The 24,108-nt window shown below is 41.9% G+C and overlaps 1 protein-coding gene across 3 annotated transcripts in view; it reads right to left on the reverse strand.

The window, feature by feature from the left end:
- The window catches only part of WWC3 (WWC family member 3), a 59,371-nt gene extending 40,384 nt beyond the window's left edge, over positions 1-18,987 (reverse strand). For 2 of the 3 annotated variants that reach the window (XM_077927516.1, XM_028727712.2), the window contains exons 1-2: positions 18,280-18,987; positions 490-599 (exon numbers count right to left, since the gene is read on the reverse strand). In XM_077927516.1, coding sequence (XP_077783642.1) covers positions 490-599; positions 18,280-18,536 — 367 coding nt within the window. In that variant the 5' untranslated portion in view covers positions 18,537-18,987. Of the gene's footprint in view, positions 1-489; positions 600-16,806; positions 16,890-18,279 lie in introns of all 3 variants that reach the window. The other variant, XM_077927517.1, reaches the window with a different exon arrangement.
- Between the last annotated feature and the right edge of the window lie 5,121 nt (positions 18,988-24,108).

The raw sequence follows: 24,108 nt of genomic DNA on the forward strand, positions 1-24,108 counted from the left end.
AAAATATGTGGTCTAGCCTTCAACTGCCTGATTTGGATGCAATGAAAAACCACTGTTTAGCATTATGTGCTTGAGCCTCTTCCTTGCACCTTCTCTAGCAAGTTTGCAAGAGGTCAGAAACATCCACTCTTGTTTTCAAATAACTGCAGAAGAAACGAATTATACTGAGCCATGAAAGGAGATCCAAGCAGTTGTGTTTATAAAGGTTGTCCATCTTATTTCACTGTCACACCTCCGTCAAATGCAGCTACCTTGTATCTCAGAAACTCTACATCAAATTACACAAAGATAACCTGAGCTCATGGGAGCCATTAACATATTTCATGTTGTCAGAACTGTTTCATTATGTTTTAGCCTTACCCAATACAGTGCTCCTAAATACATTTCTATAGAAATTACTTATGTGCATTAATTTAGGCTTATGGGTGCATTAAAAAAATTAACTGCATTGGTTACAAGGCATTTTTTTTAAAGAATCCTTTTACTTACGATTGATATGGTCCATGTAATAAACACCAATCTGTTGATCGTAAACAGTTTCCCATCCTAAAGGCAGTTCATCACCAACACAGTCAGCAAATGTCAATGGCTTTGTAATCCTATAAATAGCATGAAAAATGGAAATGGGTTCAAAGTGAAGCGTTCAGCTAAGTGACACTACAGTTGCCTATAGAAGTTATAATTTGAGGAAAGCCTTAGAGAGCAAGGATGGGGAACCTGTGCATCTCCTGTTGATGTTGGAATCCAGGTTTCATCAGTCACAACCAACTTGGCCAAAATATGAGAATAATGGGAGATGTTGTCCAGCAACATCAGGAAAGCCACAGGTTCCCCATTCCTGCACCAAGACTTTGAACATTGAAGCTAGTACTTGTTGGACGAAGCACGTACTATTTCAAGAGGTGGATATTGGAAGATATCTTGTAGAACAAGAGAGGCAAGATTTTCTTTTTGCATTCTAAGCTTAACAGTTTAATTATTGTGGTATGTAGCCCTACAGGTTTTTCCTCTAACAAAAAGGGCTGTATTGAAATTCATTGCTATTACAAATTGAGCCTAGTATATGGTTCGTTTTTTGTTTTTGTTTTAGAAATATCAATGCACAAGAAAGTGAGTTTGTTTTCTTTTAAAATCTAGAAGTGAAACATTTACTGACATTAAAGATTTTTTTATAACAAATGCTGTCATTTGTAAAATACCCTAATTTCACACCATCAAAACCTACAACATACATCAACTTGAGCCTTTACATGCAGTTATATTTGTAACAATGGTTGTGGACAGATATGATTTATCAACATTGTTCAAGCATTTTCACATCATACATTTTTGCAGAAAATACTTGCAAGTTTTAGTTTCAAGCTAAAAGAAGACATATCTAACAACTAGAAACCTTTTAGTTTTCCAGTAAAAAAAAACAGCAAGAACATTTCCAATTGCATATTTTCATATTTAAAATTGACTCACATACATTGTCAAAGGCTTGGGGAGAATTAGCAAGCATCCCTTCCACCCTGACAATTACAACAAAGATAGGAATATTGGTTTATTTGTCATGATACAAGTCTCTGTTGCTCTACATCAGGGATGGGGGAACCAGCAACCTGCCACATGCTGGATGCTCACAGGTTCCCCATTCCTGCTCTAAACAATGATTTCAGCTCTTCCTTTCTAAGTGAAAAATCTTTCACGAACCTACTGTCCACAAGAAAGAATTACAGCATTTTAAAGTTCCTGTGTTATGGTAACTGATTTGACAGTATTTTGTTTCCAACTTCCCAATCATGTTTTCCCATTAACTCAGGAGTGTCTGGGATTCACCATTACTCATGGCTGCAAGGAATACTGCCTAATTCTACCCCAGATGTGTGGGATGTCTGTGTATTGTTCGAACCAGACTTCAAAGAAACCCAATAAGTCTCTTATGGCTTTGCCAGGTCTCCACTATGGACTAGATTTCTGCTCTTGTATTATTTGGCAAGTCACTCACTACATCTCTACCCTACTCAATAGTTTACTGACTGACCTGATAAGACACTTTCCTGTTTCCACTCTCTTTCCTTTCTCCAGTCAGCTCTCTGTTCACTGTGTTCATATTAAATTTAAAACCATGATTTCAAGTTGATTTTTTAAAAAAATAATTAAAGTTAACTACAGCTTGTTAATTTGGGTGATAAACCGTGGTTAGGCAAAAACAGGAGCAAAAGCACCCAAACCACCCTCCGCAGAGGAGGACAGGGGACGATGAGATCGGGTGAGGCTCATGCAGATCATACTCAACTATAGTTAAGCACAGAGATGGGGGGGAACTGTCACCTTCCGTAAGTTGCTGGCTACAGTCCAGTCATCTCTGTCTACTAGCCATGGGGCTGAGTCTAATGAAATTTGAGAGCCCAGTAACACCTGAAGTCACAAGTTCTCCGACCCTGGTTTCGTATCACATTCAGACACAGCCAGCCTTCACCACACTGCTTAGCATTCCAGCTGAGCAGCAAGAAAAGCCTAAAGGATACTGCAGAATCTGCATGTAAAATCCTTTAACCAAAGACTAGCAACTCAACTCTTATTTTAAATTACCAAGTCAGCAGACTCACCACAAATGCTCGCTCTCATTGAGGGAATAATTGGTCCTGTGCAGAGATGCCATTGTGAGCTAATGAAGCAACCTGCAGATCTCTCTTGCACACAGATACCCAGACAGACAAAAGATTTGCTACATCAGTTTTAATAAGTATTTTGAGAAGTATTTAATTAAGAGGCTCCAAAGTGACAAGCGTGTGCAGGCTGTTTATCAAGATTATCTCTTGATAGTGCCAAGAAAGGCAACAGTTTTTGACATGTCTTCACTAATAAAATTCTAACAAATACACAAATGGAACAAAAGAATACACCTATCTTTAAAAAAACAATGTCAGACTGAAGTTGCATCACTATTAACACTACATTTGCTTCTGGAAGAACTAAAAGGCAAAACTTTTCTGTTATTAAGCATAGGTTACGTACTAGCTCAAATATTTAATAAGCAAATTCCCCAACAGCATTTGTATTTTTATATTATAAATTATTGGTTGCAGCACACTTACTGTCCATATATAGGTATGCATAAATCACAATGACAAAATGTTAGGCTTCTGATTTTATAAGTCTTTGTCTGACATTTTTGAAATATTCTCTTTTGTGAACTTGGCAGCTACACTATCAGAAGAGGGAAACAAGGAGTAAAGTTATTCACAGGAAGAGCTGCTTACTGTGCTTTTTTTCCAAGTAACATTTCAGTGCTGGAGGCACTGTTAGAACTTCCATCACCTTTGCAACTACAGCCTGTCTGGCAATACATTCCAATACATTCCAGACTTAAGGGGAAAGCCAGAGTCAAGCTATGCCTCTGTTATGGGCACAATATTGTTTTCCAAAGAATCCGGCCAGCTGTTACTACATAAATATGTATTGTTCCACCTGTACATATTATTCCACCTTCCTTCCAAAGTAGGATCATACAAATGCTAAACACATAATGGAAGCACCTATGGCTTATTGTCTCAATCCTTGTTAATGGCTTGTTATGGATCTCCACTGTTCCCAATCAACACCATCAACTTACAACACCCACCATGTAAGCCACAATGGGGCTTCATATATATATATATATATATGGACACATTCATGAATAGAACTAGTGCACATTTGTTGGCCTCCAACTAGCTGCTTTACTGAATGCGCCTACCATAAACCCTGCCACCTGAAAAAAAGCAACTATTTATGTTGCATGCTATATGAAATTAACATACGTTCCACTTGACACAAAGCCTATTTTTCTTTCATTTTTAACACAGTTGTAAATGTTGTTGTGTAGGCAAGTATTAAACAAAACTGACAATGTATATCTCTATTAGAATTCCAATTTATGTAAGTAGTGCAGAACAGAACTACTTCAGTATTAAGAACTTTTGACAATGTTGCAGACAATGTTTGAATTCTCTAATGTTTTGGTAACAAGCATCACATACAGTTATTCCACAAATAAAGTTAACTATCTGTGATGAACAACAGGACTATAAATCATCCACTATTTTAAATATAACAATGCACACATCTTAACAGCTTGACTAGTGAGCAACACTAGTTAGTTACCTCTTTCTAGATTCTAAAGATTCAAGTTTTACTAGCTATGGATGCATAATAATAATAATAATAATAATAATAATAATAATAAATGTACACTTGCAAACATCTTAACTGTTACCACTCTGGTTTTATTCGGACATTAGCTACACAATGATTTTTAGTTTACAGTGGTGCCTCGCAAGACAAAATTAATCCGTTCCATGAGTCTCTTCGTCTTGCGGTTTTTCGTCTTGAGAAGCACGGCTATTAGCGGCTTAGCGGCTATTAACGGCTTAGCGGCTATTAACGGCTTAGCGGCTTTAAGAAAAAGGAAACAAACTCGCAAGAACTCGCAAGACGTTTCGTCTTGCGAAGCAAGCCCATAGGGAAATTCGTCTTGCGGAACGACTCAAAAAACGGAAAACCCTTTCGTCTAGCGAGTTTTTCGTCTTGCGGGGCACCACTGCATTATACATAATCCAACCAAAATTAAATGTTTTAAAACTCAAAATTAAAAGAGAAGTTAACCTTGGGCAAATGGTGTTCTAGTGCTTAAAATAAATCTATATAAAAGTAATCTTAGTTCTGCACCATTAAAAGTTGAATTCTAAAACCTGCATTAACTATGAAAAAGAAGCCTCTCTGCAATTTTTTGTTTCAATAAAATATTCAGCTTCTGCTGCTCAGTCAGCCTGTAAGTAGTCACTAGCCTAATCATCTCATACAAGTTAATAATTGTTCCACAGATGATATGCAGTAGCACTGGGTTCATTTAAAAAAATGTGGGCTAGTAAATCTTGTAATTTGCAAAGCTGACCTGTGGGCTCAAGAATCTCATCCTTTGGAAATCCTAGTGAACCCACTTCTGGCTTCTGAAATGGGGAGCAGGTATTATCTGCAACTATAAGGGCTCAAAACTTTAATATTGCTTTTTTTTAAAGGAGAAAAGGAAAAAGAAATCGTAATACCAAGTTCATCTACTTTTCTCCATTGGCAACTCATGAGGAAAAAAACGAATTATACCATCACAATTATGTATTTACATTATCATAGAGAACATTGCTGAAAATGAAATCCACTGAAAAACCTAAGCTAGGGAGATCAATACAGCTCAGTCAATAGGGCATGAGACTCTTAACCTCTAGATTGTCGGTCTGAGCCCCATGTTGAGCAAAAGATTCTTGCTTTGCAGGGAATTGGGCTAGATGACCCTGGTGATCCCTTTGAACCTTACAATTCTATGATTCTATTATTCTAAGTGGTAATTTATAATACTTCTACAGAGAGGTTATTTTCATAGGATCCAATATTAGCCACCATTCCATTCTGTTCCCCCACCGCCAGCTCTGCTCTCCCCCTCAATCCAAGTATCATTAAGCTTAAAATAGACATTTCCGTTTCCTCTGATTATTTCCCTTGTAGTTTCCAAACTTCAGAAATGTTTAGTCAGTATATCAGCTTCCTATGTTTGTATTTTAAACAGGATCAGTACCAAGAACTCTCTTCTATAGTGATTACCAACAAACAAAATTTGTCCTTAGACATCAGCTGCTTGTTGGCATTTTTCTGTGAGCTATACATTGCTGGAAGAATGATAAATGAAAGAACTTAAATCTCTATAGCATATCCCACATAGAAGTATTTCACTGAGAGTCCTCAACCTACAGAAAACTCCTTCCAGTAACTATGTAAAACTGCCTATTTAATTTATATAGCTCCTCTATAGCAGAAGCCAATGTAGTATAATGGTTAGGGCATCGGATTGGGACCTGGGAGATCCGGGTTCAACTTGCCACTCAATCATGAAGCTCAGCTGGTGACCTTGGGCCAGCTGCCGCCTCTTAACCTACCATACAGAATTACTGTAGGGATTCATTAAGGAGTGGGGTAAGCTAGGTACTCCTTAAAGAAAAGGGGGGTGGATGATGATACAACAACAACAACGACAACACCCCATCCATCTGGCTGGGTTGCCCCAGGCACTCTGGGTGGCTTCCAACACATAAAAACATAATAGAACATCAAACGTCCCAATACAGGGTTGCCTTCAGCTGTCTTCCAAAGGTTTTGGAAGATAGAGAAAGGATAGGTCAGAGGTAAAGAAAGTGTGATATTAAGATGGTGTGTGCCAATGATAATCATGAACTTCCCAGGCAACCTGGCCACATACAGTGGTGCCCCGCAAGACGAATGCCTCGCAAGACGAAAAACTCGCTAGATGAAAGGGTTTTCCGTTTTTTGAGTCGTTCCGCAAGACGAATTTCCCTATGGGCTTGCTTCGCAAGACGAAACATATTGCGAGTTCTTGCGAGTTTGTTTCCTTTTTATTAAAGCGGCTAAGCCATTAATAGCCGCTAAGCTGCTAATAGCCGCTAAGCCGCTAATAGCCGTGCTTCGCAAGACGAAAAAACCGCAAGATGAAGAGACTCGCGGAACGGATTAATTCCGCAGAACGGATTAATACAGGCACCACTGTAGTAGGGCAGGGCCCTGGGTCTGAGATGCAATAAATAAGCCCTTCTGCTTACCTGCTCAAGAAAGCTGGAGAGGGGCCAGCCAGATGGAGATATCAGTCTCCAACCTGGCATCCAGAGATCTTCACGTGGTCGCAACTGGACCTGCGCCAGACACAAAACGTGCCTGGCACCTGGGGATATTTGAACACTGCAATTTGAACTAATGAATTTGGTAAACCATTTGATACTATGCATAGCACTTTGTATCAAAGGTTTCATCGAGCATTATGTCATAGTCTCTTTCAAATGATAGCAATAATATTTCAAGTTTCCATACCAAGACAAATGCATGCAAAAAAATATCCACTGAGCACACCACATCTAAAATATGGTCAAGTACTCCTATTTGCATAATTATTTTCTGGGTGTACTAAAATTGGATGCCAGTCTGGAAATGTAACAGCTGGATATTTTAACTGGCAACACCCTTATACCAACATGTTTTTATGTCGTATCAGCTATAAATCCAGAGACACAGAACATTTAGTTTCAGAATTAAACTAAAGCGAAGTTGCGAAGTTTACCAATATCACACACACACACACACACACACACACACACATATATATATATATTACTGTTCCACTTTACCAGCTTCTCTTAACTATATGCAGCTGGGAATGTTAGGGCAGTGCTTTTTTGTCTATAACGATATAGAGTTGGAGAAAGCTGTTCATATGAAAACACCTAATCAATTAATGGAATAGTCGATATGTGAGCAATTAGAAAAGGATGCTGTGATTACTAAGAGTCAGCACGGGTTTCTCAAAAACAAGTCATGCCAGACTAATCTTATTTCTTAGTGGATCAGGGGAATGCTGTGGATGTGATGTATCTTAACTTCAGTAAGGCTTTCAACGAAGTCCCTCATTATATTCTTGCGTAGAAGCTGCTAAAATGCAGGCTAGAGATGGTGTTATTATTTGGTGCATTTGTAACTGGTTGACTGATCAAACCCAAAGAATGCTCACCAATGGTTCCTTGTCATCCTGGAAAGAAGTGACAAGTGGGCTGCCGCAGGGTTCTGCCCCAGACCCAGTGCTGTTCAACATCACAAGGTCCCTGGCCCAAGCCATGCAGCTATTGTAGACAGATATCCACTAGCCTCTGATTGTCAATAATTTTGGGTTGCTCATAGTTTGCAGCAATTCATTTATCCAGACGGACTTAGAAGCATCTGCCATCATCAGAAGTACAAAGCGTCTTATCTGTGCAAGCTATGACTTCTGCTGATGTAATGAATGCCTGTGATTATGCCTAGCAATAAAAAGCATAGCTCAGGATCAAAATGCCTGCCACAACTATTTAACTACCTCACTAAAAGTACTTTTTCCAGTGTGCAAGTACTCTCTAAGATAGGCGCTGAGGACCTCAAACCTAGGGGACTCTGCTCAGGCCGCAGACCCTCACCTGCCTGCCCTGATCCCACCTTTGAATGTTTCTTCCTTGCTGGAATAAGTCATTCAACTGTGGTGCCTCTTGCTTGCTTGGATGAAGAAGAGTTACGTATGTGGGGAGGAGGTGGATGTGTATATATAGAAACCTCTGTGCGAAGGTAAAAGTCACATTCATTGCTCCTCTACTTTTGCTTCTGGTCCCACCCACCACTGGCATGCAGCCTATGAGGCTGAAAAAGGTTCCTCACCACTGCCAAGGCACCAACTGAAGGAGAAATATTTTGATTTGGAAATGGAAACAGTATGTATATAGCTGTCCGATACATGGAAAGTAGTCTGCTATTCTTCCTGAAGGAACTAGAGCAAGCATACCTTTCATTCCACAACTTATAAATGCTGTATTGGACTTTCTTTTACATATAGTATCTTTACCTGAATACCAGAAAGAACAAATCTGTCCTGCTAAAGTAAAATACAGAAGGGTGGGAAAACCTTCCAATATGGAATAGTGCTCTTTCTTCAATAAAACATTAACATGAATCTACAGATAAAACACTTGCCTAGGCTCTTCTTAATAATATATTCAATTATTAAGCAATTGGTTTTGAAATTCAAAATTAGCGTAGCGAAAAGCTGTTTCAGTGCAAGTAGAACAAAAAATGGAAATCCTGCCATATTATGAGCACTATGATTTCTTAGATGTATGTGTGTAAAATATATATAGTTGGATTCAATATAAATAGCTGGGAGTAATGCTGGCATCCTAGATAATAAAAAAAATAGTGACAAACATGAGACATTTTAAAAATATTTTCATTAATTTTTCTGTCTCCACCAAAAGTAGACAGCACAGAGCTTTTTCAAGTCCAAGAGTGTATTTTAAATATACATTATATACATACTTAAAGAATATTTAAGCTACAAATTTACAATCCTGCATTTTGAAAGGTTTATTAATGGAAAAGCAAAATAAATGCATTTCCATGGGCAGACACATATTTTCCAGACCAGAACTGCAGACGCTCTGTGATTGATTCTCAACTTCAAAACATCCTTCTGCTTAATAATGGCTCATCTTCACTGCAGTTTTCTATACATGAACTTTGTCCATACGTCTATAAATCCTCTGAAACATTTATAAACTAATTTCAGAGTACAACCTGCAGAGCAAAACCTATATGAAATAATTTTGCAGACTCCAGGCCTTTTAGTATTTTGCAAAACTCGCAATGTGCTCATTTAGCTTACAAGACATAGGCAAATGAACAGCTTGATGTGAATCTTAACAAAAATAGATTATCAAATATTGAAGCATGTAACCTAAGCATTCAAGTCAAATCAAAGCCTATTTATTTTTTAAATTTGCATTTAATATTCAGACAAGTTTACACAAATCTTTGATGTCTAGCTTGTACGTATGCCAAGGCAGAGATACATCTCAGGCTTACGCAATTTCCTTCCCCTCTTGCCAGCACACCGGAAAATTTACTGGATTCTGGTTATATAAATGGCTACATAAGTAGGCCCTACTCAGTTCAGTATGAAAAAGGACAGAGATTCTTGTCTTCAGTCCCTGTCCCACATTAAAATTTTCTACACACAGCAGGAAAGAAAGCTCAGTGGTGTGCCCTGCAGTGTGTACAGCCTGAATGCTAAGAAAACTGTTTCCCAAAACAGTGAAAGAAAAGGATCATGTACAAAGAGACTTCGCCAAGGAGAATGAATCTTTAAAAGAGCTAAAAATGTCATTTTATTTGCTTTTTGAAATCTTGGTACTATTTCAAGATACTATTATTTGTTGTTTTTTGGCCCAGTGGCTAAAAATGTCTACATAAGTATATTGTTTTAAAAAGAAGGAACAGGAAGCACAGAAACACATTATTTGGTGAAATTGAAGTATGTCTATTGTACTAAATAGTTTTAAAAAATTAAGTTTAAAAGTCATCTAGCTATAGCATTAGAACTCTACTATCTATCTGCAAATGAAATCCTAAATGAAATCCTTAGAACTGGAGAAAACAACTCGAATAATACTGCATACCAGTTTTTGTAAGCTTGCCTATGTTGTTGCAGGATATTCAAGTGAAATTCAGAATGACAGATAAAGTTATTCATATCAAATTAATCACCACTTTCACAACAAGTTCCCTAACCAGTTTCGTGCCTGAATGGCATATGAGAATTTGAGAAGTGTGTCCTAGCACAAAGGGAGTCCAGAATAAGAATGATTTCCATTGCAAAACAGTTTGGATATACAAGAATGACACTTAAAGGGAGCTGGAATTGTGCAAAATATTATTCATCATCTAATCCACAGCTGTATTAAATTGGCATATATCACCATCTCTTTCCCCATCCTCTTAAGCAGAGGTGGGAACACTGGCAGAATCTTCTACGTTTTACTAGAACCCCAGGATAAACTAACCAGAAGCAGGTGTAAAAGGGGTAAAACAGTGTTCTCAGCATTAAGGAACAGGGTGCCTCTAAGCTAAGGTTACCAGATTTTTTTCAATGAATTTGGGGACACTTTTCAACTTCAATAGGAATGATAGGATTTTGTCAGGGGACTGATTTGTAAATCCAGGGACTGTCCCCGGGAAACGGGGACATCTGGTAACCTTACTCTAAGCACAAAATGAACTCAGAAATTTGTTTTCAATACAGTGGTACCTTACTTATGTGCACCACTTATTATGTATCCTTGGGGATACGCACACGGCAAACCCGGAAGTATTTTTCCGGGTTTTGCCACACGCACATGCACAGAAGCGCTCTACCGCGCTGTGTGTATGTGCAGAAACGCTCTATTGTGCCATGCGCATGCGCAGAGCAGGCACCTCCGGCTGCGGAAACCTTGGGATCCACCCAGAGCTCTGGAACGGATCCCAACCGCAACCGGAGGTACCACTGTACTAGAACTGAGTTCACAGTCCTGTCAAACATCACTCCATTCCTGGTGACCTGAATCCTTCAAGTTTTCTTCATCCCAACAACCTCAATTAGGAGAGAAATAAAACTCCTGTTCCATGCACTAGCATACGAGACCAGGGTAGCCAACAAGGTGCCCTCCAGATGTGTTGGACTACACTCACATTAGCCCCAATCAGCATTATCAATAGTCAGGGAGGTGCGAGTGGAGATCTGGAAGGTCCACACTGGGTACACCTGTGTTAAGTGGTGCAAGCAGAATGACATTCACTTGGACTATTCCCCCTCTCTTCCTCCTGCATGCCCCCTAAACACAAAGCATATTTGGGGACAGTGGGGGGCAAATTTGGAAGGAGAGGAAATAAAAAGTCCTGTTGTACAAGTGAAGTCTGCTCATGTATTTATTTAGTTGAAAACTACACATATTTTGCCAATTAAAAATATTACTGATTAAGGTTGTTTTTATCATTGAGAGACTTTCACACTTCTGAAGTTTTAAGAGAAGCTTCTGAGGTTTCCAAGCCCATAGCTCTGTACAGCATGTACTTCCACATAGAGAACTGTATCAGCTACAAATTAAGCAGGTGCTTAAATACAATACTAGTTTCACTAAGCCATCATCTAACATCTACATTCAGTTTGCAAACAAGGAAGACGGTTCTCATTTTGGTGCAACCTTCAATTATTTAATGTGTGTTAGCATGCTATCAGTACTTCTGTAATATTGTGGGGGGGGGGTTGTGTGTGTGTGTGGAATTTCATAGCTCATCCCTGCCAAAAGCGGTTTGAAATCACCATCAATCACCTGATCGGCAGTGACCTAAAATCCTGGTGAGAGGTAGATGGAACCAAAGCCATGCCTGCAAAGAAACATTTTGCTTTGAACTTCATTTTTACTTTCAGGCTGCAAAAGAAAATGAGCCGCCTGTTGTCAGGAGCTAAGGGAGCCCATTGCTGTTCTTCACCCCTGATTTAGCTCCTGGGTTGGTAGAGTATTTAAATTATGTTAGAAGCAATTTGAAATAATATTTTTAAAAAACACATTGCAATGCCTTCTATACATCCAAATGAACTTTATATTACGCTTCTCAAATGCCGGTTCCTTATGCTACAGGGCAAACTGTTTTTGAAACCACAAGGATTTTCAGCAAAGCAGTGATATAGCAAGACCTGCTTTTCAAAACAAAATGTCCCACTAAAGATGCTCAAAGTAGCTCTTTGAATCCTGGCCATAGATTTGTTTATTAGAGCTAAACTTGGTAACAAAGTTTGTGTTGAAAAATTACAATTATTTGAAAATTTGGCTAGTGCCCTTCGTTCATTATTAATACAAAAAGAAACTGCACACATTTTTACTGTTTTGTAAAAAACAAAAGCACAACATTTCATGGGTTTACTTAACATTCCATGCGTATTTCTGGTAAAGTAGTTTTGGCTGATATTCAAGCTCTCCAGTTATGAAAACACAATTCAGTATAGGAAAACACACAGATATTTCTTCTTTCATAGGAATGCATAATACTCACAAACATTCTTTCTTGGAAATGTAGATAAAAGGTTTATGACTAGTTTCTAAATGACAACATACTCAGCTTTCCTTTTTAAAAAATCAAACAAGAACAGATGTAATCTTATTAAAGCAAGCGCCTGTTAAAATTTAATCTATATAAATAATAATGTGACAAATGTATAGTGCCACATGGCATTTTAAAAAGAATTAGGGTCATACGATCAAGCAATCTACAAAAAGCAGTCTACAGATTAAAGTGATGGAAACGAGTGCTGAAGAACACTCCCTGCAAGGCCCTTTCTACCTGGTCTAGGGGGAGGAGCCCAGATTCAACCTGCCTGGAGGATGTAGACCATTTAGATCCCTTCGAATTTGGATTCAGGCCTCATCATGGGACTGAAACTGCCTTGGTCGTGCTGGTCGATGATCTCCAGTGGGCTAGGGACAAGGGTGAAAGCTGTGTCCTAGTTCTGCTGGATCTCTCAGTGGCATTTGATACCACTGACCACAACATCCTTCTGGACCGGCTAGAAGGGCTGGGAGCTGGGGGCACTGTTATTCAGTGGTTCCGCTCCTTCCTCCTGGGCCGTGTCCAGAAAGTGGTGTTGGGGGGATGAGTGTTCAGACCCCTGGACTCTCAATTGTGGGGTGCCTCAGGGCTCTGTCGTTTCCCCCATGCTTTTTAACATCTGTATGAAGCCGCTGGGAGTTATTAACAGGGGGTTTGGGCTGGGTGTTCATCAGTATGTGCATGATACCCAGCTCTACCTCTCTTTTAAATCAGAACCAGTGAAGGCACTGAATGTCTTGTGTGAGTGTCTGGAGGCGATTGGAGAATGGATGGCAGCTAACAGATTGAGGTTGAATCCTGACAAGACAGAAGTACTGTTTTGGAGGAACAGGGGGCAGGTGGGTATAGAGGACTCCCTGGTCCTGAATGGGGTAACTGTGTCCCTGAAGGGCCAGGTCCACAGCCTGGGAGTCATTTTGGACTCACAGCTGTACATGGAGGTGTAGATCAGTTCTGTATCCAGGGCAGCTGTCTACCAGCTGCATCTGGTACACAGGCTGAGACCCTACCTGCCCGCGAACTGTATCGCCAGAGTGGTGCATGCTCTAGTTATCTCCCACTTGGACTACCGCATTGCACTCTACATGGGGCTACCTTTGAAGGTGACTTGGAAACTACAATTAATCCAGAATGTGGCAGTGAGACTGGTGACTGGTAGTGGACACCAAGACCATATAACACTGGTCCTGAGAGATCTGCATTGGCTCCCAGTACGTTTATGGGCACAATTCAATAAATGACCTCAGTCCTGTATACCTAAAGGAGCGTCTCCATCCCCATCGTTCAGCCCAGACACTGAGGTCCAGCACCGAGGGCCTTCTGGCAGTTCCCTCACTGTGAGAAGCAAGGTTACAAGGAACAAAGCAGAGGGACTTCTCGGTAGTGGTGCCCACCCTGTGGAAACCCTCCCATCAGATGCCAAGGAAATAAACAACTATTTGACTTTTAGAAGACATCTGAAGGCAACTCTGTATCCGGAAATGTTTAATGTTTAACAATTTCTTATGTGCTGTAAGCTGCCCAGAGTGGCTGGGGAAACCCGGCCGGATGGGCAGAGTATAAAACAACAACAACAACAACAACAACAACAGAGGCAGTGGGTTAACAAGAAAATAACTTAATTGTTGAAGTTATTCAGATTTAGTTATAACAACATTTGGAGACCAGTGAGTTGTACCAACAGCTTCAATGAAAAGGAGAGGATAGCTTTGAAGCAGAAGTAAGCACACTGGCACTCTGGAAGATAGTTCCATGCATAAAACACAGCAAAAACATCATCTGTGAAGAACTTTAGATGGCTTAGGGGAGCAATAGGTGGTCAAGATAAGGGCACAGATGGAGATGTATATGAAAACTAGAGAGATAAAGAAGGCAAGGCCTACATGGTTTTAAAAGCAAGGATAAGAAGCTTGAACAGGATTCAGGAATGGACAGGAAGTCAGTGTAAGGATTTAAGGAAGGGCTTTACAAAGAGGTAGTGAATGATTCTGGCAACAACAGAGGTGAATGCTTTGTCAGCAAGTTGCTGAAAAAGCAGTAGACCCAGGTGAGAGAAGGGAAAACCAGAGGAGGAAATTATGTAGTAATTAAGGAAAGATATGACCAGGGTGAGGCCCAGAGGGTTGTTGTTGCTTTTTGTTTGTTTGTTTTTGCTGAATCAAGCAGGAACAGCCATGTTTTTATAACGGGAAACACACCATAGTTTGACAATGGACTAGACGTGGGAAGCACAGGAAGCAGTTTCTGCTACATGCCTGCTCAATATTTCAATGGGTAAGTAAAATGAGCAAAGGAAATAAGTGCTTGGAAAATGACAACAAAGCAGAAATATGTCTAGGTGGAAATATTAGAGGCAGCTGGAGATATGAAACTTGGGGAAGGGTGAGAGCTTGGGGGCAAAGTAGTAGAAGTGTCATCAGCATGTAGGTGGTACAAAATCACGGGATGTGGGCAGGCCACTCAGGCAGCGCATGCAGCAAGGGCAGCTCACACTTTTCAGCCAGAGGGATGCATTCAAAAACTCAGCCAACCTTGCAAGGGTCATATGGACTCTTTCTCATAATTAAACACAGGTGCACACATGCAACCCCCACTACAGTGATAGGTTGAGAAGAGATATTTCAATGTCTCCTCTCAACCCTGTGCTACAACAGAGCAATCAATTTCTTAACCGTTGCACTGGGTAGAAAGGTTTGAACTTCTCATCTGAGATCTGTGCTGTGATGGAGACTCAGATCACAGACAAGAAACCGTGACTGAACTTACTGGGTTGGCAGAACTCATCAAACTGCTTTATGCCCTGACCCAGCTTGTAGGCGCACCACTCCTCATAAATGCAGAGGGAAGTGGAGAGGGCCAAGAACACTTTCCTGAAGAACTCCAATGAAGCAAAAGGAAAGTAAGAGCTTCCCAGTAGGAAAACATTCAGAAGGTGCTCAGGCAGATCTAAAGAGGCCCGACTGGATCATGGAGATGTTGTAAAAAGACATGCAAGAAAACAGAATTCCCTGTTCGCCAAGGATGGCAGGGTACTAGAATACTTCAGGACAACCCACTCTGAGCTTTCTGTTACAGGTGAACTCTCCTTAATTTTTTCATTCCAGACATGCATTGTGCAAGGAATTGGAATTGAAAAAGCAATGGCACTTGGGACCACTGCAGCACCCCTTGCTATTACTTTTATTAAGTTCTGAAATGCAGCACTACTTTAGTCCTTATGTGCTACAGTGGGTATCAAGATGACAGAAAAAGCGGATGGGGGAACTTCCTTCTCTCTGCTCTTCACCAATTTTCCTGTAAAAGATTAGGAATTGGGAAGGGAGGGGAGGGCTAGTGGAGGCTAGGAGTAAGGCAACCAGAACACCTGCCCCCAATCCATGGGTGTTTGTGTCCTGGAATTTTGCCTGTCCATTGAGATGGCCTTTTAAAAAATCCGGAATTTAGTTTACAAAACCAGGCTGGAGCAAATTTTGACAGCACCCCTAATCAGTATGCATCTCAAAAGAAGGTAGGTGAATTGTCTCTGCAAGTGTTTCTCAAATAGATCATAAAAAGCATATTATAGCTAGCTTCCTTCTGAAACAAGTCTTTTCCTGACATTTTTTTTCTTCAAATATTTCTTTTCTTTGATCTATCTAGGCAAACATGGTTATAATTAGTTTAGTAGGATCCATAAAAGCATATGATAAAATAGGAACTCTGCCTGCATATACCACAGGAATCATAGTCTTAGCCCTAGCCCACATGCCGTCATGGGAAATCCTGCTGACAGTTAAGGAGTTCTGCCAGAAGATATTGCTTGTTCTATTTTCCTTTTAGCACCAGCATACAATAGTCACAAACAGGAGCAAGATCTTTAAAACAAAATACAAAAAAAAAAAAAAAGCTTGACAGTACATTAATTCATAAATGCTTTGGCAGCATCTATGTGATCTTCCAAACATGACTATGATTATTTTAATTTTGATTGTACTGTATTGTTTCTTTGATGTTTGCTGCCCTTGAAGTGTAATAAAACAAACAAATAAATATGAATGAAATTTTGAACATGTGTGCACAGGGATCAATGTCAACAGCTATAAAAATAAACTTTGAATTCTTGGATCCACCACAGTATTCTAGTCATGATGTTTTCAAAGGCATGGTAAGTAACAACATGTTTTCTGTAGCACTTCCCATGTGTAAAGCAACTTAATGCAACATCATCTCAATCATGCAACTGTACAAAGTGTTACTATTTTCTAATTTGTAAACACAGGAAAATAAGTGATTACAATTCACCCCAAGTCTTCAGCTGAAATGCAGTTTGAGCTCCAGTCTTCTAGACTCAGTTTCAATGTTTTATCCATTCAACCATGCTGGCTCTAGGCAAAAAAAAGACCTGCTGCTTTTTGACAAGTAAACTCACTACATGAAATCACTGACAACTGTTAAGAGGGTGTGTTTAGCTTCTTTTGTCACTGGTACTAATAGCGCCTAAGTTTAAATACTATTATCAGTTCAATTTCATGCAAATTTTATCAGAAGTTAGGCCTACTAATTTCTACAGAATAAACTTTCAAGTTACAATGCATAGGATTTCAGGCTTAGAAATAACATTTTAAAAACTTGTTCAACGTTTCCTAAAAGTAACATGTTTGTGACCTTTTTGGTTGTTCTTATTAAGGGTACTATGTAACTGTAGACTCTTGAGTTTTTTCTTATGCACCAACACAACCTTTGCTTTTAGTGTTAGATGTTTGGAAAGGTGTTGTTGTTTTTTTCAGCAAAAGAAGCTGACAGCTTTCTATTATAGAGAGGGAGCCAAAGAACCCTTCTGCTTTTTGATGATTAAAGCTTCATTCAAGAAATATACAAAGGCACATCAGGATACTGATTGGTCCCAAAGCAATTTTAGTAACAATACTTATTAATGTCGGAATAAAAGATGGCATGCCTTAAAAATGCTGCATTTGCCATAACCTCCAAAAGAAACAAAATGTCACAGAATAGAGCCAGAATGAACTGTTGCAATACCGTTGTTTTAGATTTTATGTCCAGGACACAACACCTAAGCATTATTGGGGGCAGGGGGGATTTTCTACTCTTATTAAGTAAAACAACCTAATAACACGTTACCCATGCAAAGCTGAGATACTGCTAAGTCCTGCTGCTTACTAATTTACTGTTCAGAACAGAGGCGATCCTTCCCACGCAGGAAAAAAAAAAGATTTACAGGGGCACCTAGGTCAGAATCCGTTGCTGTTATCAGACAGAGGTATAGGAATTCAAGCCACAATCTGCTAAAACAAGATACTGAAGGGAGAAGGAAAGAAAACAGTCCTGGCTTCACGGCACTGCGAAGGAGAAAAGCCCCCCCCCCCCCCGCGCGCCCCGTCTCCTGTGAGTGAGAACAATGAGGCGCGCTCAACACTATTCTCGCCAGCCTCCCCTCCCAAAAAAATGACACGGGACAAAATGGAGTTGCGGTGTTATCCCCGGAACCGGGAACGTCCATCCTTAAACTTGCAAGGAAGGAAGGCGGCTCGGGGAAAGAGCGTGAAAGGGGGGTGGCCCTTCGCATCGCACCGAGTTAAAATCGCAGGCCCCTCGAGATGCTCTTTCCCGGAGCCTAGACCTTCCCTTCCCTTCCGACGACCATTTCTGCAGGCCCCGCCGCCTTCAAGCAAGGGCCGTCCCAGGACACGGCGGGGCTGTTGCTAAAGGGAGCCTCCATTCGGAGGGAGGAAAAGGGGCCTCCTCGCCCTTCCTGACCTGTCCCGGGGGTCGATCCACGACGTCTGCCGGGTGTTGTGGTCGATATAGAAGACTCGCCCGTCGTAGTCCCTCGCTTCCTCCCAGCCGGCGGGCAAAGGCAGCTCCGAGTTCTCCCGGCCACGCGGCGCTGCCGGCTGCCCCATCCCTTGCCCCATAGCGGCCGGAGCCTGTTGCTGCGGCGGCGGCGGCGGCGGCTGCTGCTGCGGTGGCTGTTGTTGCTGGCGCCGCCGCCGCCCTCCGCTCAGCCACGGCATGGCCCCGCCGGGCCGGAGCCTGGGCGGCAAGCGCTCCCCTTCCAGCAGCTGCTCTGCGGCCGCGGCGCCCGGGCTGCCCTGCGCCGCCTCCAGCACGGACTAGCGAGCGGCCCGGCCTGGTGGGACACAACTGGGGCGGCTCCCCGGGTTGCAGCAGCAACGCCGCCGCGCCGGGCTCTTCATCCTCTCGCTTTCCCGCCTCCACACCCCTGCTCGGGCCCCGGGACCAGCCCTGCCGCCGCCGCCGCCGCCAGCTCCTCTGGTCGGAGGAAGAGCGAGAGCGCCGCCACCGCGAAATTCCCGCCCTTCCTTCCTCCCTCTCGGCCTCCCAGCAGCCCCCGAGAGCGGCCTCCTCCAGCAGCTCAGCCTCGCAGCCCCGTCGGCTCCCTGAGCTCCATCCCGCCGGCGCCTGCCCCCGCCATCTTTCTCCGCTCGGGCAGGGGAAAAAAGGAAACCCCAGCGAGCTCCCTCCGCCTCCCGCTCCGCCCCGTCGCCTCTTCTCCGGCGCGGCGGCAGCAGCAGAGCTGCTCCCTCGTGAGGGAGAAAGAGGGGAAACTGGGCTGAGAGGAATGAAAGGACTCCGCTCTGAAATGGGGTCTGAAAGGACGAGAGGAATGAATGCAGCTGAAAGAGCTGTGTGGGGTTTCTTTTTAAAAGTTAAAACAAAAAATACGCTTAAGGCAAAGTTGGGCAGGTTTCCCCCCGCGACGTTTGCGCTCAAGGGCACATTGCTTGAAATGATGTTGCCAGGGAAGCTGGTCGGATGTCAGAACGAGATGCAGGTATCCTTGCAAACGAAGGATGCTGGTATCCTTGCAAACGTGTGAAGAGGCCCACTGATGCCAGGGATGCCAACTTGAATAAAATGTTGAGGTTGAAGCAATCACATCATTTGAATGAAATAAAAAAAATACCTTCCAGTAGCACCTTAGAGACCAACTAAGTTTGTTATTGGTATGAGCTTTTGTGTGCATGCACACTTCTTCAAACGCGCTGAAACGAATGGTGGGGATTTTGTCACACACACCCTTAAAGATGACACCTGGGGTGACCCCCCCACCCCACCCTTGTGACACCCCTGCAAAGAAGAAAGAAGATTCAGAGTGATACTGCTTCCAACGGTGGAGGTGGAATACAGCCATCATGACTAGTAGCCACTGACCACCATGGGGGGGGTGTATAGGTTTTGTTACTATGTTGCATATTTTTATGTTTTTATATTGTAAACCTCCCTGTGATCCTCAGATGAAGGGCATTATAGACATTTAATAAACATTCATTATTATCCTCCATTAACTTATTCTACACACACGTACAATTGATATAAGCTTTTTCACAGCAGTCTATATTGCAGTTATCTCTGACTTTGCAAACTTGCATGCCAATACTAACTATATTTACTCAGAAGTGAGTTCAGTGCAATTTACTCCCAAGTAAGTATACACAAGGGGCGCAGGTGGCGCTGTGGGTAAAAGCCTCAGCGCCTAGGGCTTGCCAATCGAAAGGTTGGCGGTTCGAATCCCCGCGGCGGGGTGCGCTCCCGTAGTTCGGTCCCAGCGCCTGCCAACCTAGCAGTTCGAAAGCACCCCCAGGTGCAAGTAGATAAATAGGGACCGCTTACTAGCGGGAAGGTAAACAGCGTTTCCGTGTGCGGCTCTGGCTCGCCAGAGCAGCGATGTCACGCTGGCCACGTGACCCGGAAGTGTCTCCAGACAGCGCTGGCCCCCGGCCTCTTGAGTGAGATGGGCGCACAACCCTAGAGTCTGTCAAGACTGGCCCGTACGGGCAGGGGCACCTTTACCTTTAAGTATACACAAGTAAGTATACCCTCGGCCAATAAAGTATACCAAATAAGTATACCCTCGGCCAATATAGCGAGATGAGCGCCGCAACCCCAGAGTCGGTCACGATTGGACCTAATGGTCAGGGGTTCCTTTACCTTTAAGTATACACAGCATTGTAGCACTGGGAATGGCAAGGGAGGCAGCACCCATAGTAACTATATTAAGAAGCCAGAGAGAGGCTAATTTCATCCAAAGTAGGGCTTGAGGTGGACCTTGTGGGTTTCATTTTAAAAAAACAAAAAACCCTCTACCTTTTCTCTCATAATTAGAGCATTGGATTCCAGGTTCTTCACCCTGGTCTTTAACCACAGTATTGTCTGTGAAAAAAAGTATGGCTGAGTCATAGCTGATCTGAGGTTGCAGAAGCCACAAAATAGAACCACAGTATAACTGCAGTATCTGTGAAGAGTATTTGTCAATGAGAAAGAAGAGTCACGCTGTTCATTCCCTGCATATCTCATGTAGATTTTCTCTGCCTCCACACAACATGCAAATCATATTTGATTACTGAAATGTCTAGTCTGCCCCAACTTGAAGATGAGAGCAACAATAAATACATACATACATATTCCAGAGCTCTGGTCAGATCCCGAGGTTTCTGCAACCAGAGGGACCACTTCTGCGCATGCGCATGTGGCAAAAACCCAGAAATATACTTCCGGGTTTGCCGCTTACGTATCCCGAAGTTTACGTAACCGGAGGGATACGAGAGCTGGTGTGTTGTGGTTAGAGTGTCCGACTAGGATGTGGGAGACCACGGTTCAAACCCCCATTCGGTCATAAAGACCACTGGGTGACCATGGGCCAGTCACTATCTCTCAGCCTAACCTAAATCAGAGGGTTGTTGTTGGAATAAAATGGAGAAAGGGAGAGCCTTTGTGGAAAGGTGTGATTAAATGCTATAGAAAGAAATAAACCATTTGTATGTATGTAGGGCAGGGGATAAGCACCTTTTTTGACCCCAGGGGCCACATGTATTGGTGGGTGGTGACTTGGGGGCTGCAGAGGCATGTGTATAAGCACATGCACACACATATGCAAACACACAACCACCCCCATTCACACATTCACAGACCCTGACTAGGGAATCATGGAATCATGTTGTTGCCATCCATCTTTTTCAAGAGACAAGGGAAGAGTGCACCTTTGGGCATGAAGTCAAACCATTGGAGAGTTACAGCACTTGCTGTGGCTGTAGGGAGAGAGAGAGAGAGAGGGAGAGAGATGTTTTGTTACAGCTGGAGGCATCTGGTTGTCCTCTTCTGGTCACTGCTAGGGATACATGGTCTGACAGTCTGTCTCCAGGCGCTGCAATCATCTGCACCTGGGTGAGCAAGAAGCTACCAAACTTGAACAGTACCCTGTGGAGAAGGGAAGGGGATTAACCGTCCCTCAAAATGTGCAGCCCTGGTCCTATTTTCACTCCTTCTTCCAAGACACTTTTAAAGGCCAAGGCAGACGTGACATTAATTGCATAAATACAGTTAAGGTGCACATTTTTGGGTTGTATACATAGCAGCTTGGGATGGGTTAGACAGTAGAAGGAAAAGTTAATTCTTTCTGTCCCTGACATGGTTTTGACAAAAATTGCCTCTCTGAGGTGGCTATGCTATATGAGCTTCCAATGAGAACTTCCCTTGAAATGCAAATAAATTTGGAGAGAATAATTTTGCTGGATTCCTCCTAGTTGTTGGGACTCTTCTCTGGGGCCCTAAGGGTACAGAGGACCTGCCTCTCTGCAAGTGGAAAGGAAGATCTGCCCTCAGATGTAGCAGTGGGGGGAAAGTCTGTGGCCATTGCTGCTTCACCATCAAAAATATTATTTTGTGGTGCACATTCCTTATTTGTAATTATTTAGTTTTCATGTTATAAATCTGTTTTGTTTGTTTGTTTTTTAAGAGATGGCACATTTAAAAACAACCAAAGCTTAATTTGACGTCTTCACTATATGAATTGAATGTTTTGGAGTAATTTCTAGACCACAGCCATTTCCTAGTGGAGTTTGCGAAGAAATTGCAGAAGAGATAACCAAGCTAACTAAGAACTTGATCCTCCCTTTTGTGTCACGCCGAGTCTTGAATATATATGATAATGAGTACGGTAAATCTTTCTTTTAAATGCAGGGGCGTATGAACATTTTCCGATTTAGTTGACTGATTGAGCCTCATCTAAATACTAGTAGTTTATTTAACTTCCCTTGGCAAAAAATACAGATTAGAATTTCCTAATTAGTGAAATTACCTCTTTGGGGAAATGGCTCTGCCACTGACCATTTTAAAAATTAAATAAGGAAATGACAACCTGTGAGTTGCGTCTATTGTTGTATGTTCAGAAGGAATGATAGCTTCCTTAATTTAAATTTCATATAAATTCCTATCATGTGAAGAAATGTCAGATACTAATTTATGTATCATGTTCTGAGGAAAAAAATATTGACTCAGGCGTATTAGATGAATGAGACAGCATTCGGTACTGACTCGTTGTGATATATCTTGTATACACGACAAGCATTTGGCCTGATAAAGATTGTTAAGACCCAGCCTGATGAAATGGCAATTAGTTAGTGCAATTCCTAACACTATTAGGCAGTGGCGTAGCGTGGGGGGTGCAGGGGGGGCCGGCCACATAGGGCACAACATCTGGGGGTTAGTGTTAGGGGGCGCAAATCCACGGGTTAGGGGGCGCAAATTACTTGCCTCGCCCCGGGTGCTGACAACCCACGCTACACCACTGCTATTAGGAGCATGGAACACATTCTGAAGATACCCAACAATACAATACCATTTTCTGAACAGCCAGGATGCTCTTATGGGCAGTGGTTTACACTGAGTGTAGGAGAGAGGTAAGCAATTTTTACTCCTTGTGCCAGTAAGCCTTGTGTTCCTTTGGGCTTATAGGTCCAGGAGATGGCTAGTTACCAGCTTTGGTTAATAAGAAAGTTGTGGCTGTTATTGGACCAAGATAGCTTCGCCACTGAGGTTTTAGCACAAGTAACTCCTCCTATCAGTTTTCATATAACACCTGTGCTTCCTCCGTATGTGGTTTTTATTCCCTTTTTTCTTTCTCTCAAGGATTGCTTAAGACATATTGCTTTCCTGATAAGATGTTTTCACACCCTATTTCACTCCCATAGAATAAAGAATGTATGTTTTACATCAGGCATTGTTCCAGACTTAAGCTTGTCATGGCATGTCAAGTCACATCGCTGCAATATCTATTTATCCAGATTCCCAAAACATAACTATGTCAGTCCTGTATGTGGATAAACCAGTCTAGTCAGTAAACTTCTGCCACAGCTCTTCAAGAAATTGGGAGTGTAAAAATTTGGCATTCACGCACTTCTTGTTTGTGTTCTTCCATCTCTCAGCTTTAAAAAGGGGGGGGGGGGTGCTGATCCAAGTGGAGGTTTTCCCCCCTTACTTTTTCTTAAGTGTAACATGAATAGAACAGAATTGATTGAGTTAATCTGCAGACTATATTGAGACAAAACAAAGTAATTTTGCTTTAAAATCACATAAAAAGTTTACAAAGACCAGAAAAATAGGTGTTTACTGAAACAAAATTAAAATAAGGGTCAGAATGAACATGCTAGAATCGGCACAGCTGTGAAACAAAATGAACTCCAAATATGAATCCGTACATACCATACTTTTGAATATTAATACATTTTACATTTGTGAATGAAAATTTTAAAATTCATTGATAGCAGTTTTCTTTTTAATTTCAAA

This window comes from Podarcis muralis, chromosome 4 (assembly GCF_964188315.1).
Source record: "Podarcis muralis chromosome 4, rPodMur119.hap1.1, whole genome shotgun sequence".
NCBI classification, from domain to species: domain Eukaryota; kingdom Metazoa; phylum Chordata; class Lepidosauria; order Squamata; family Lacertidae; genus Podarcis; species Podarcis muralis.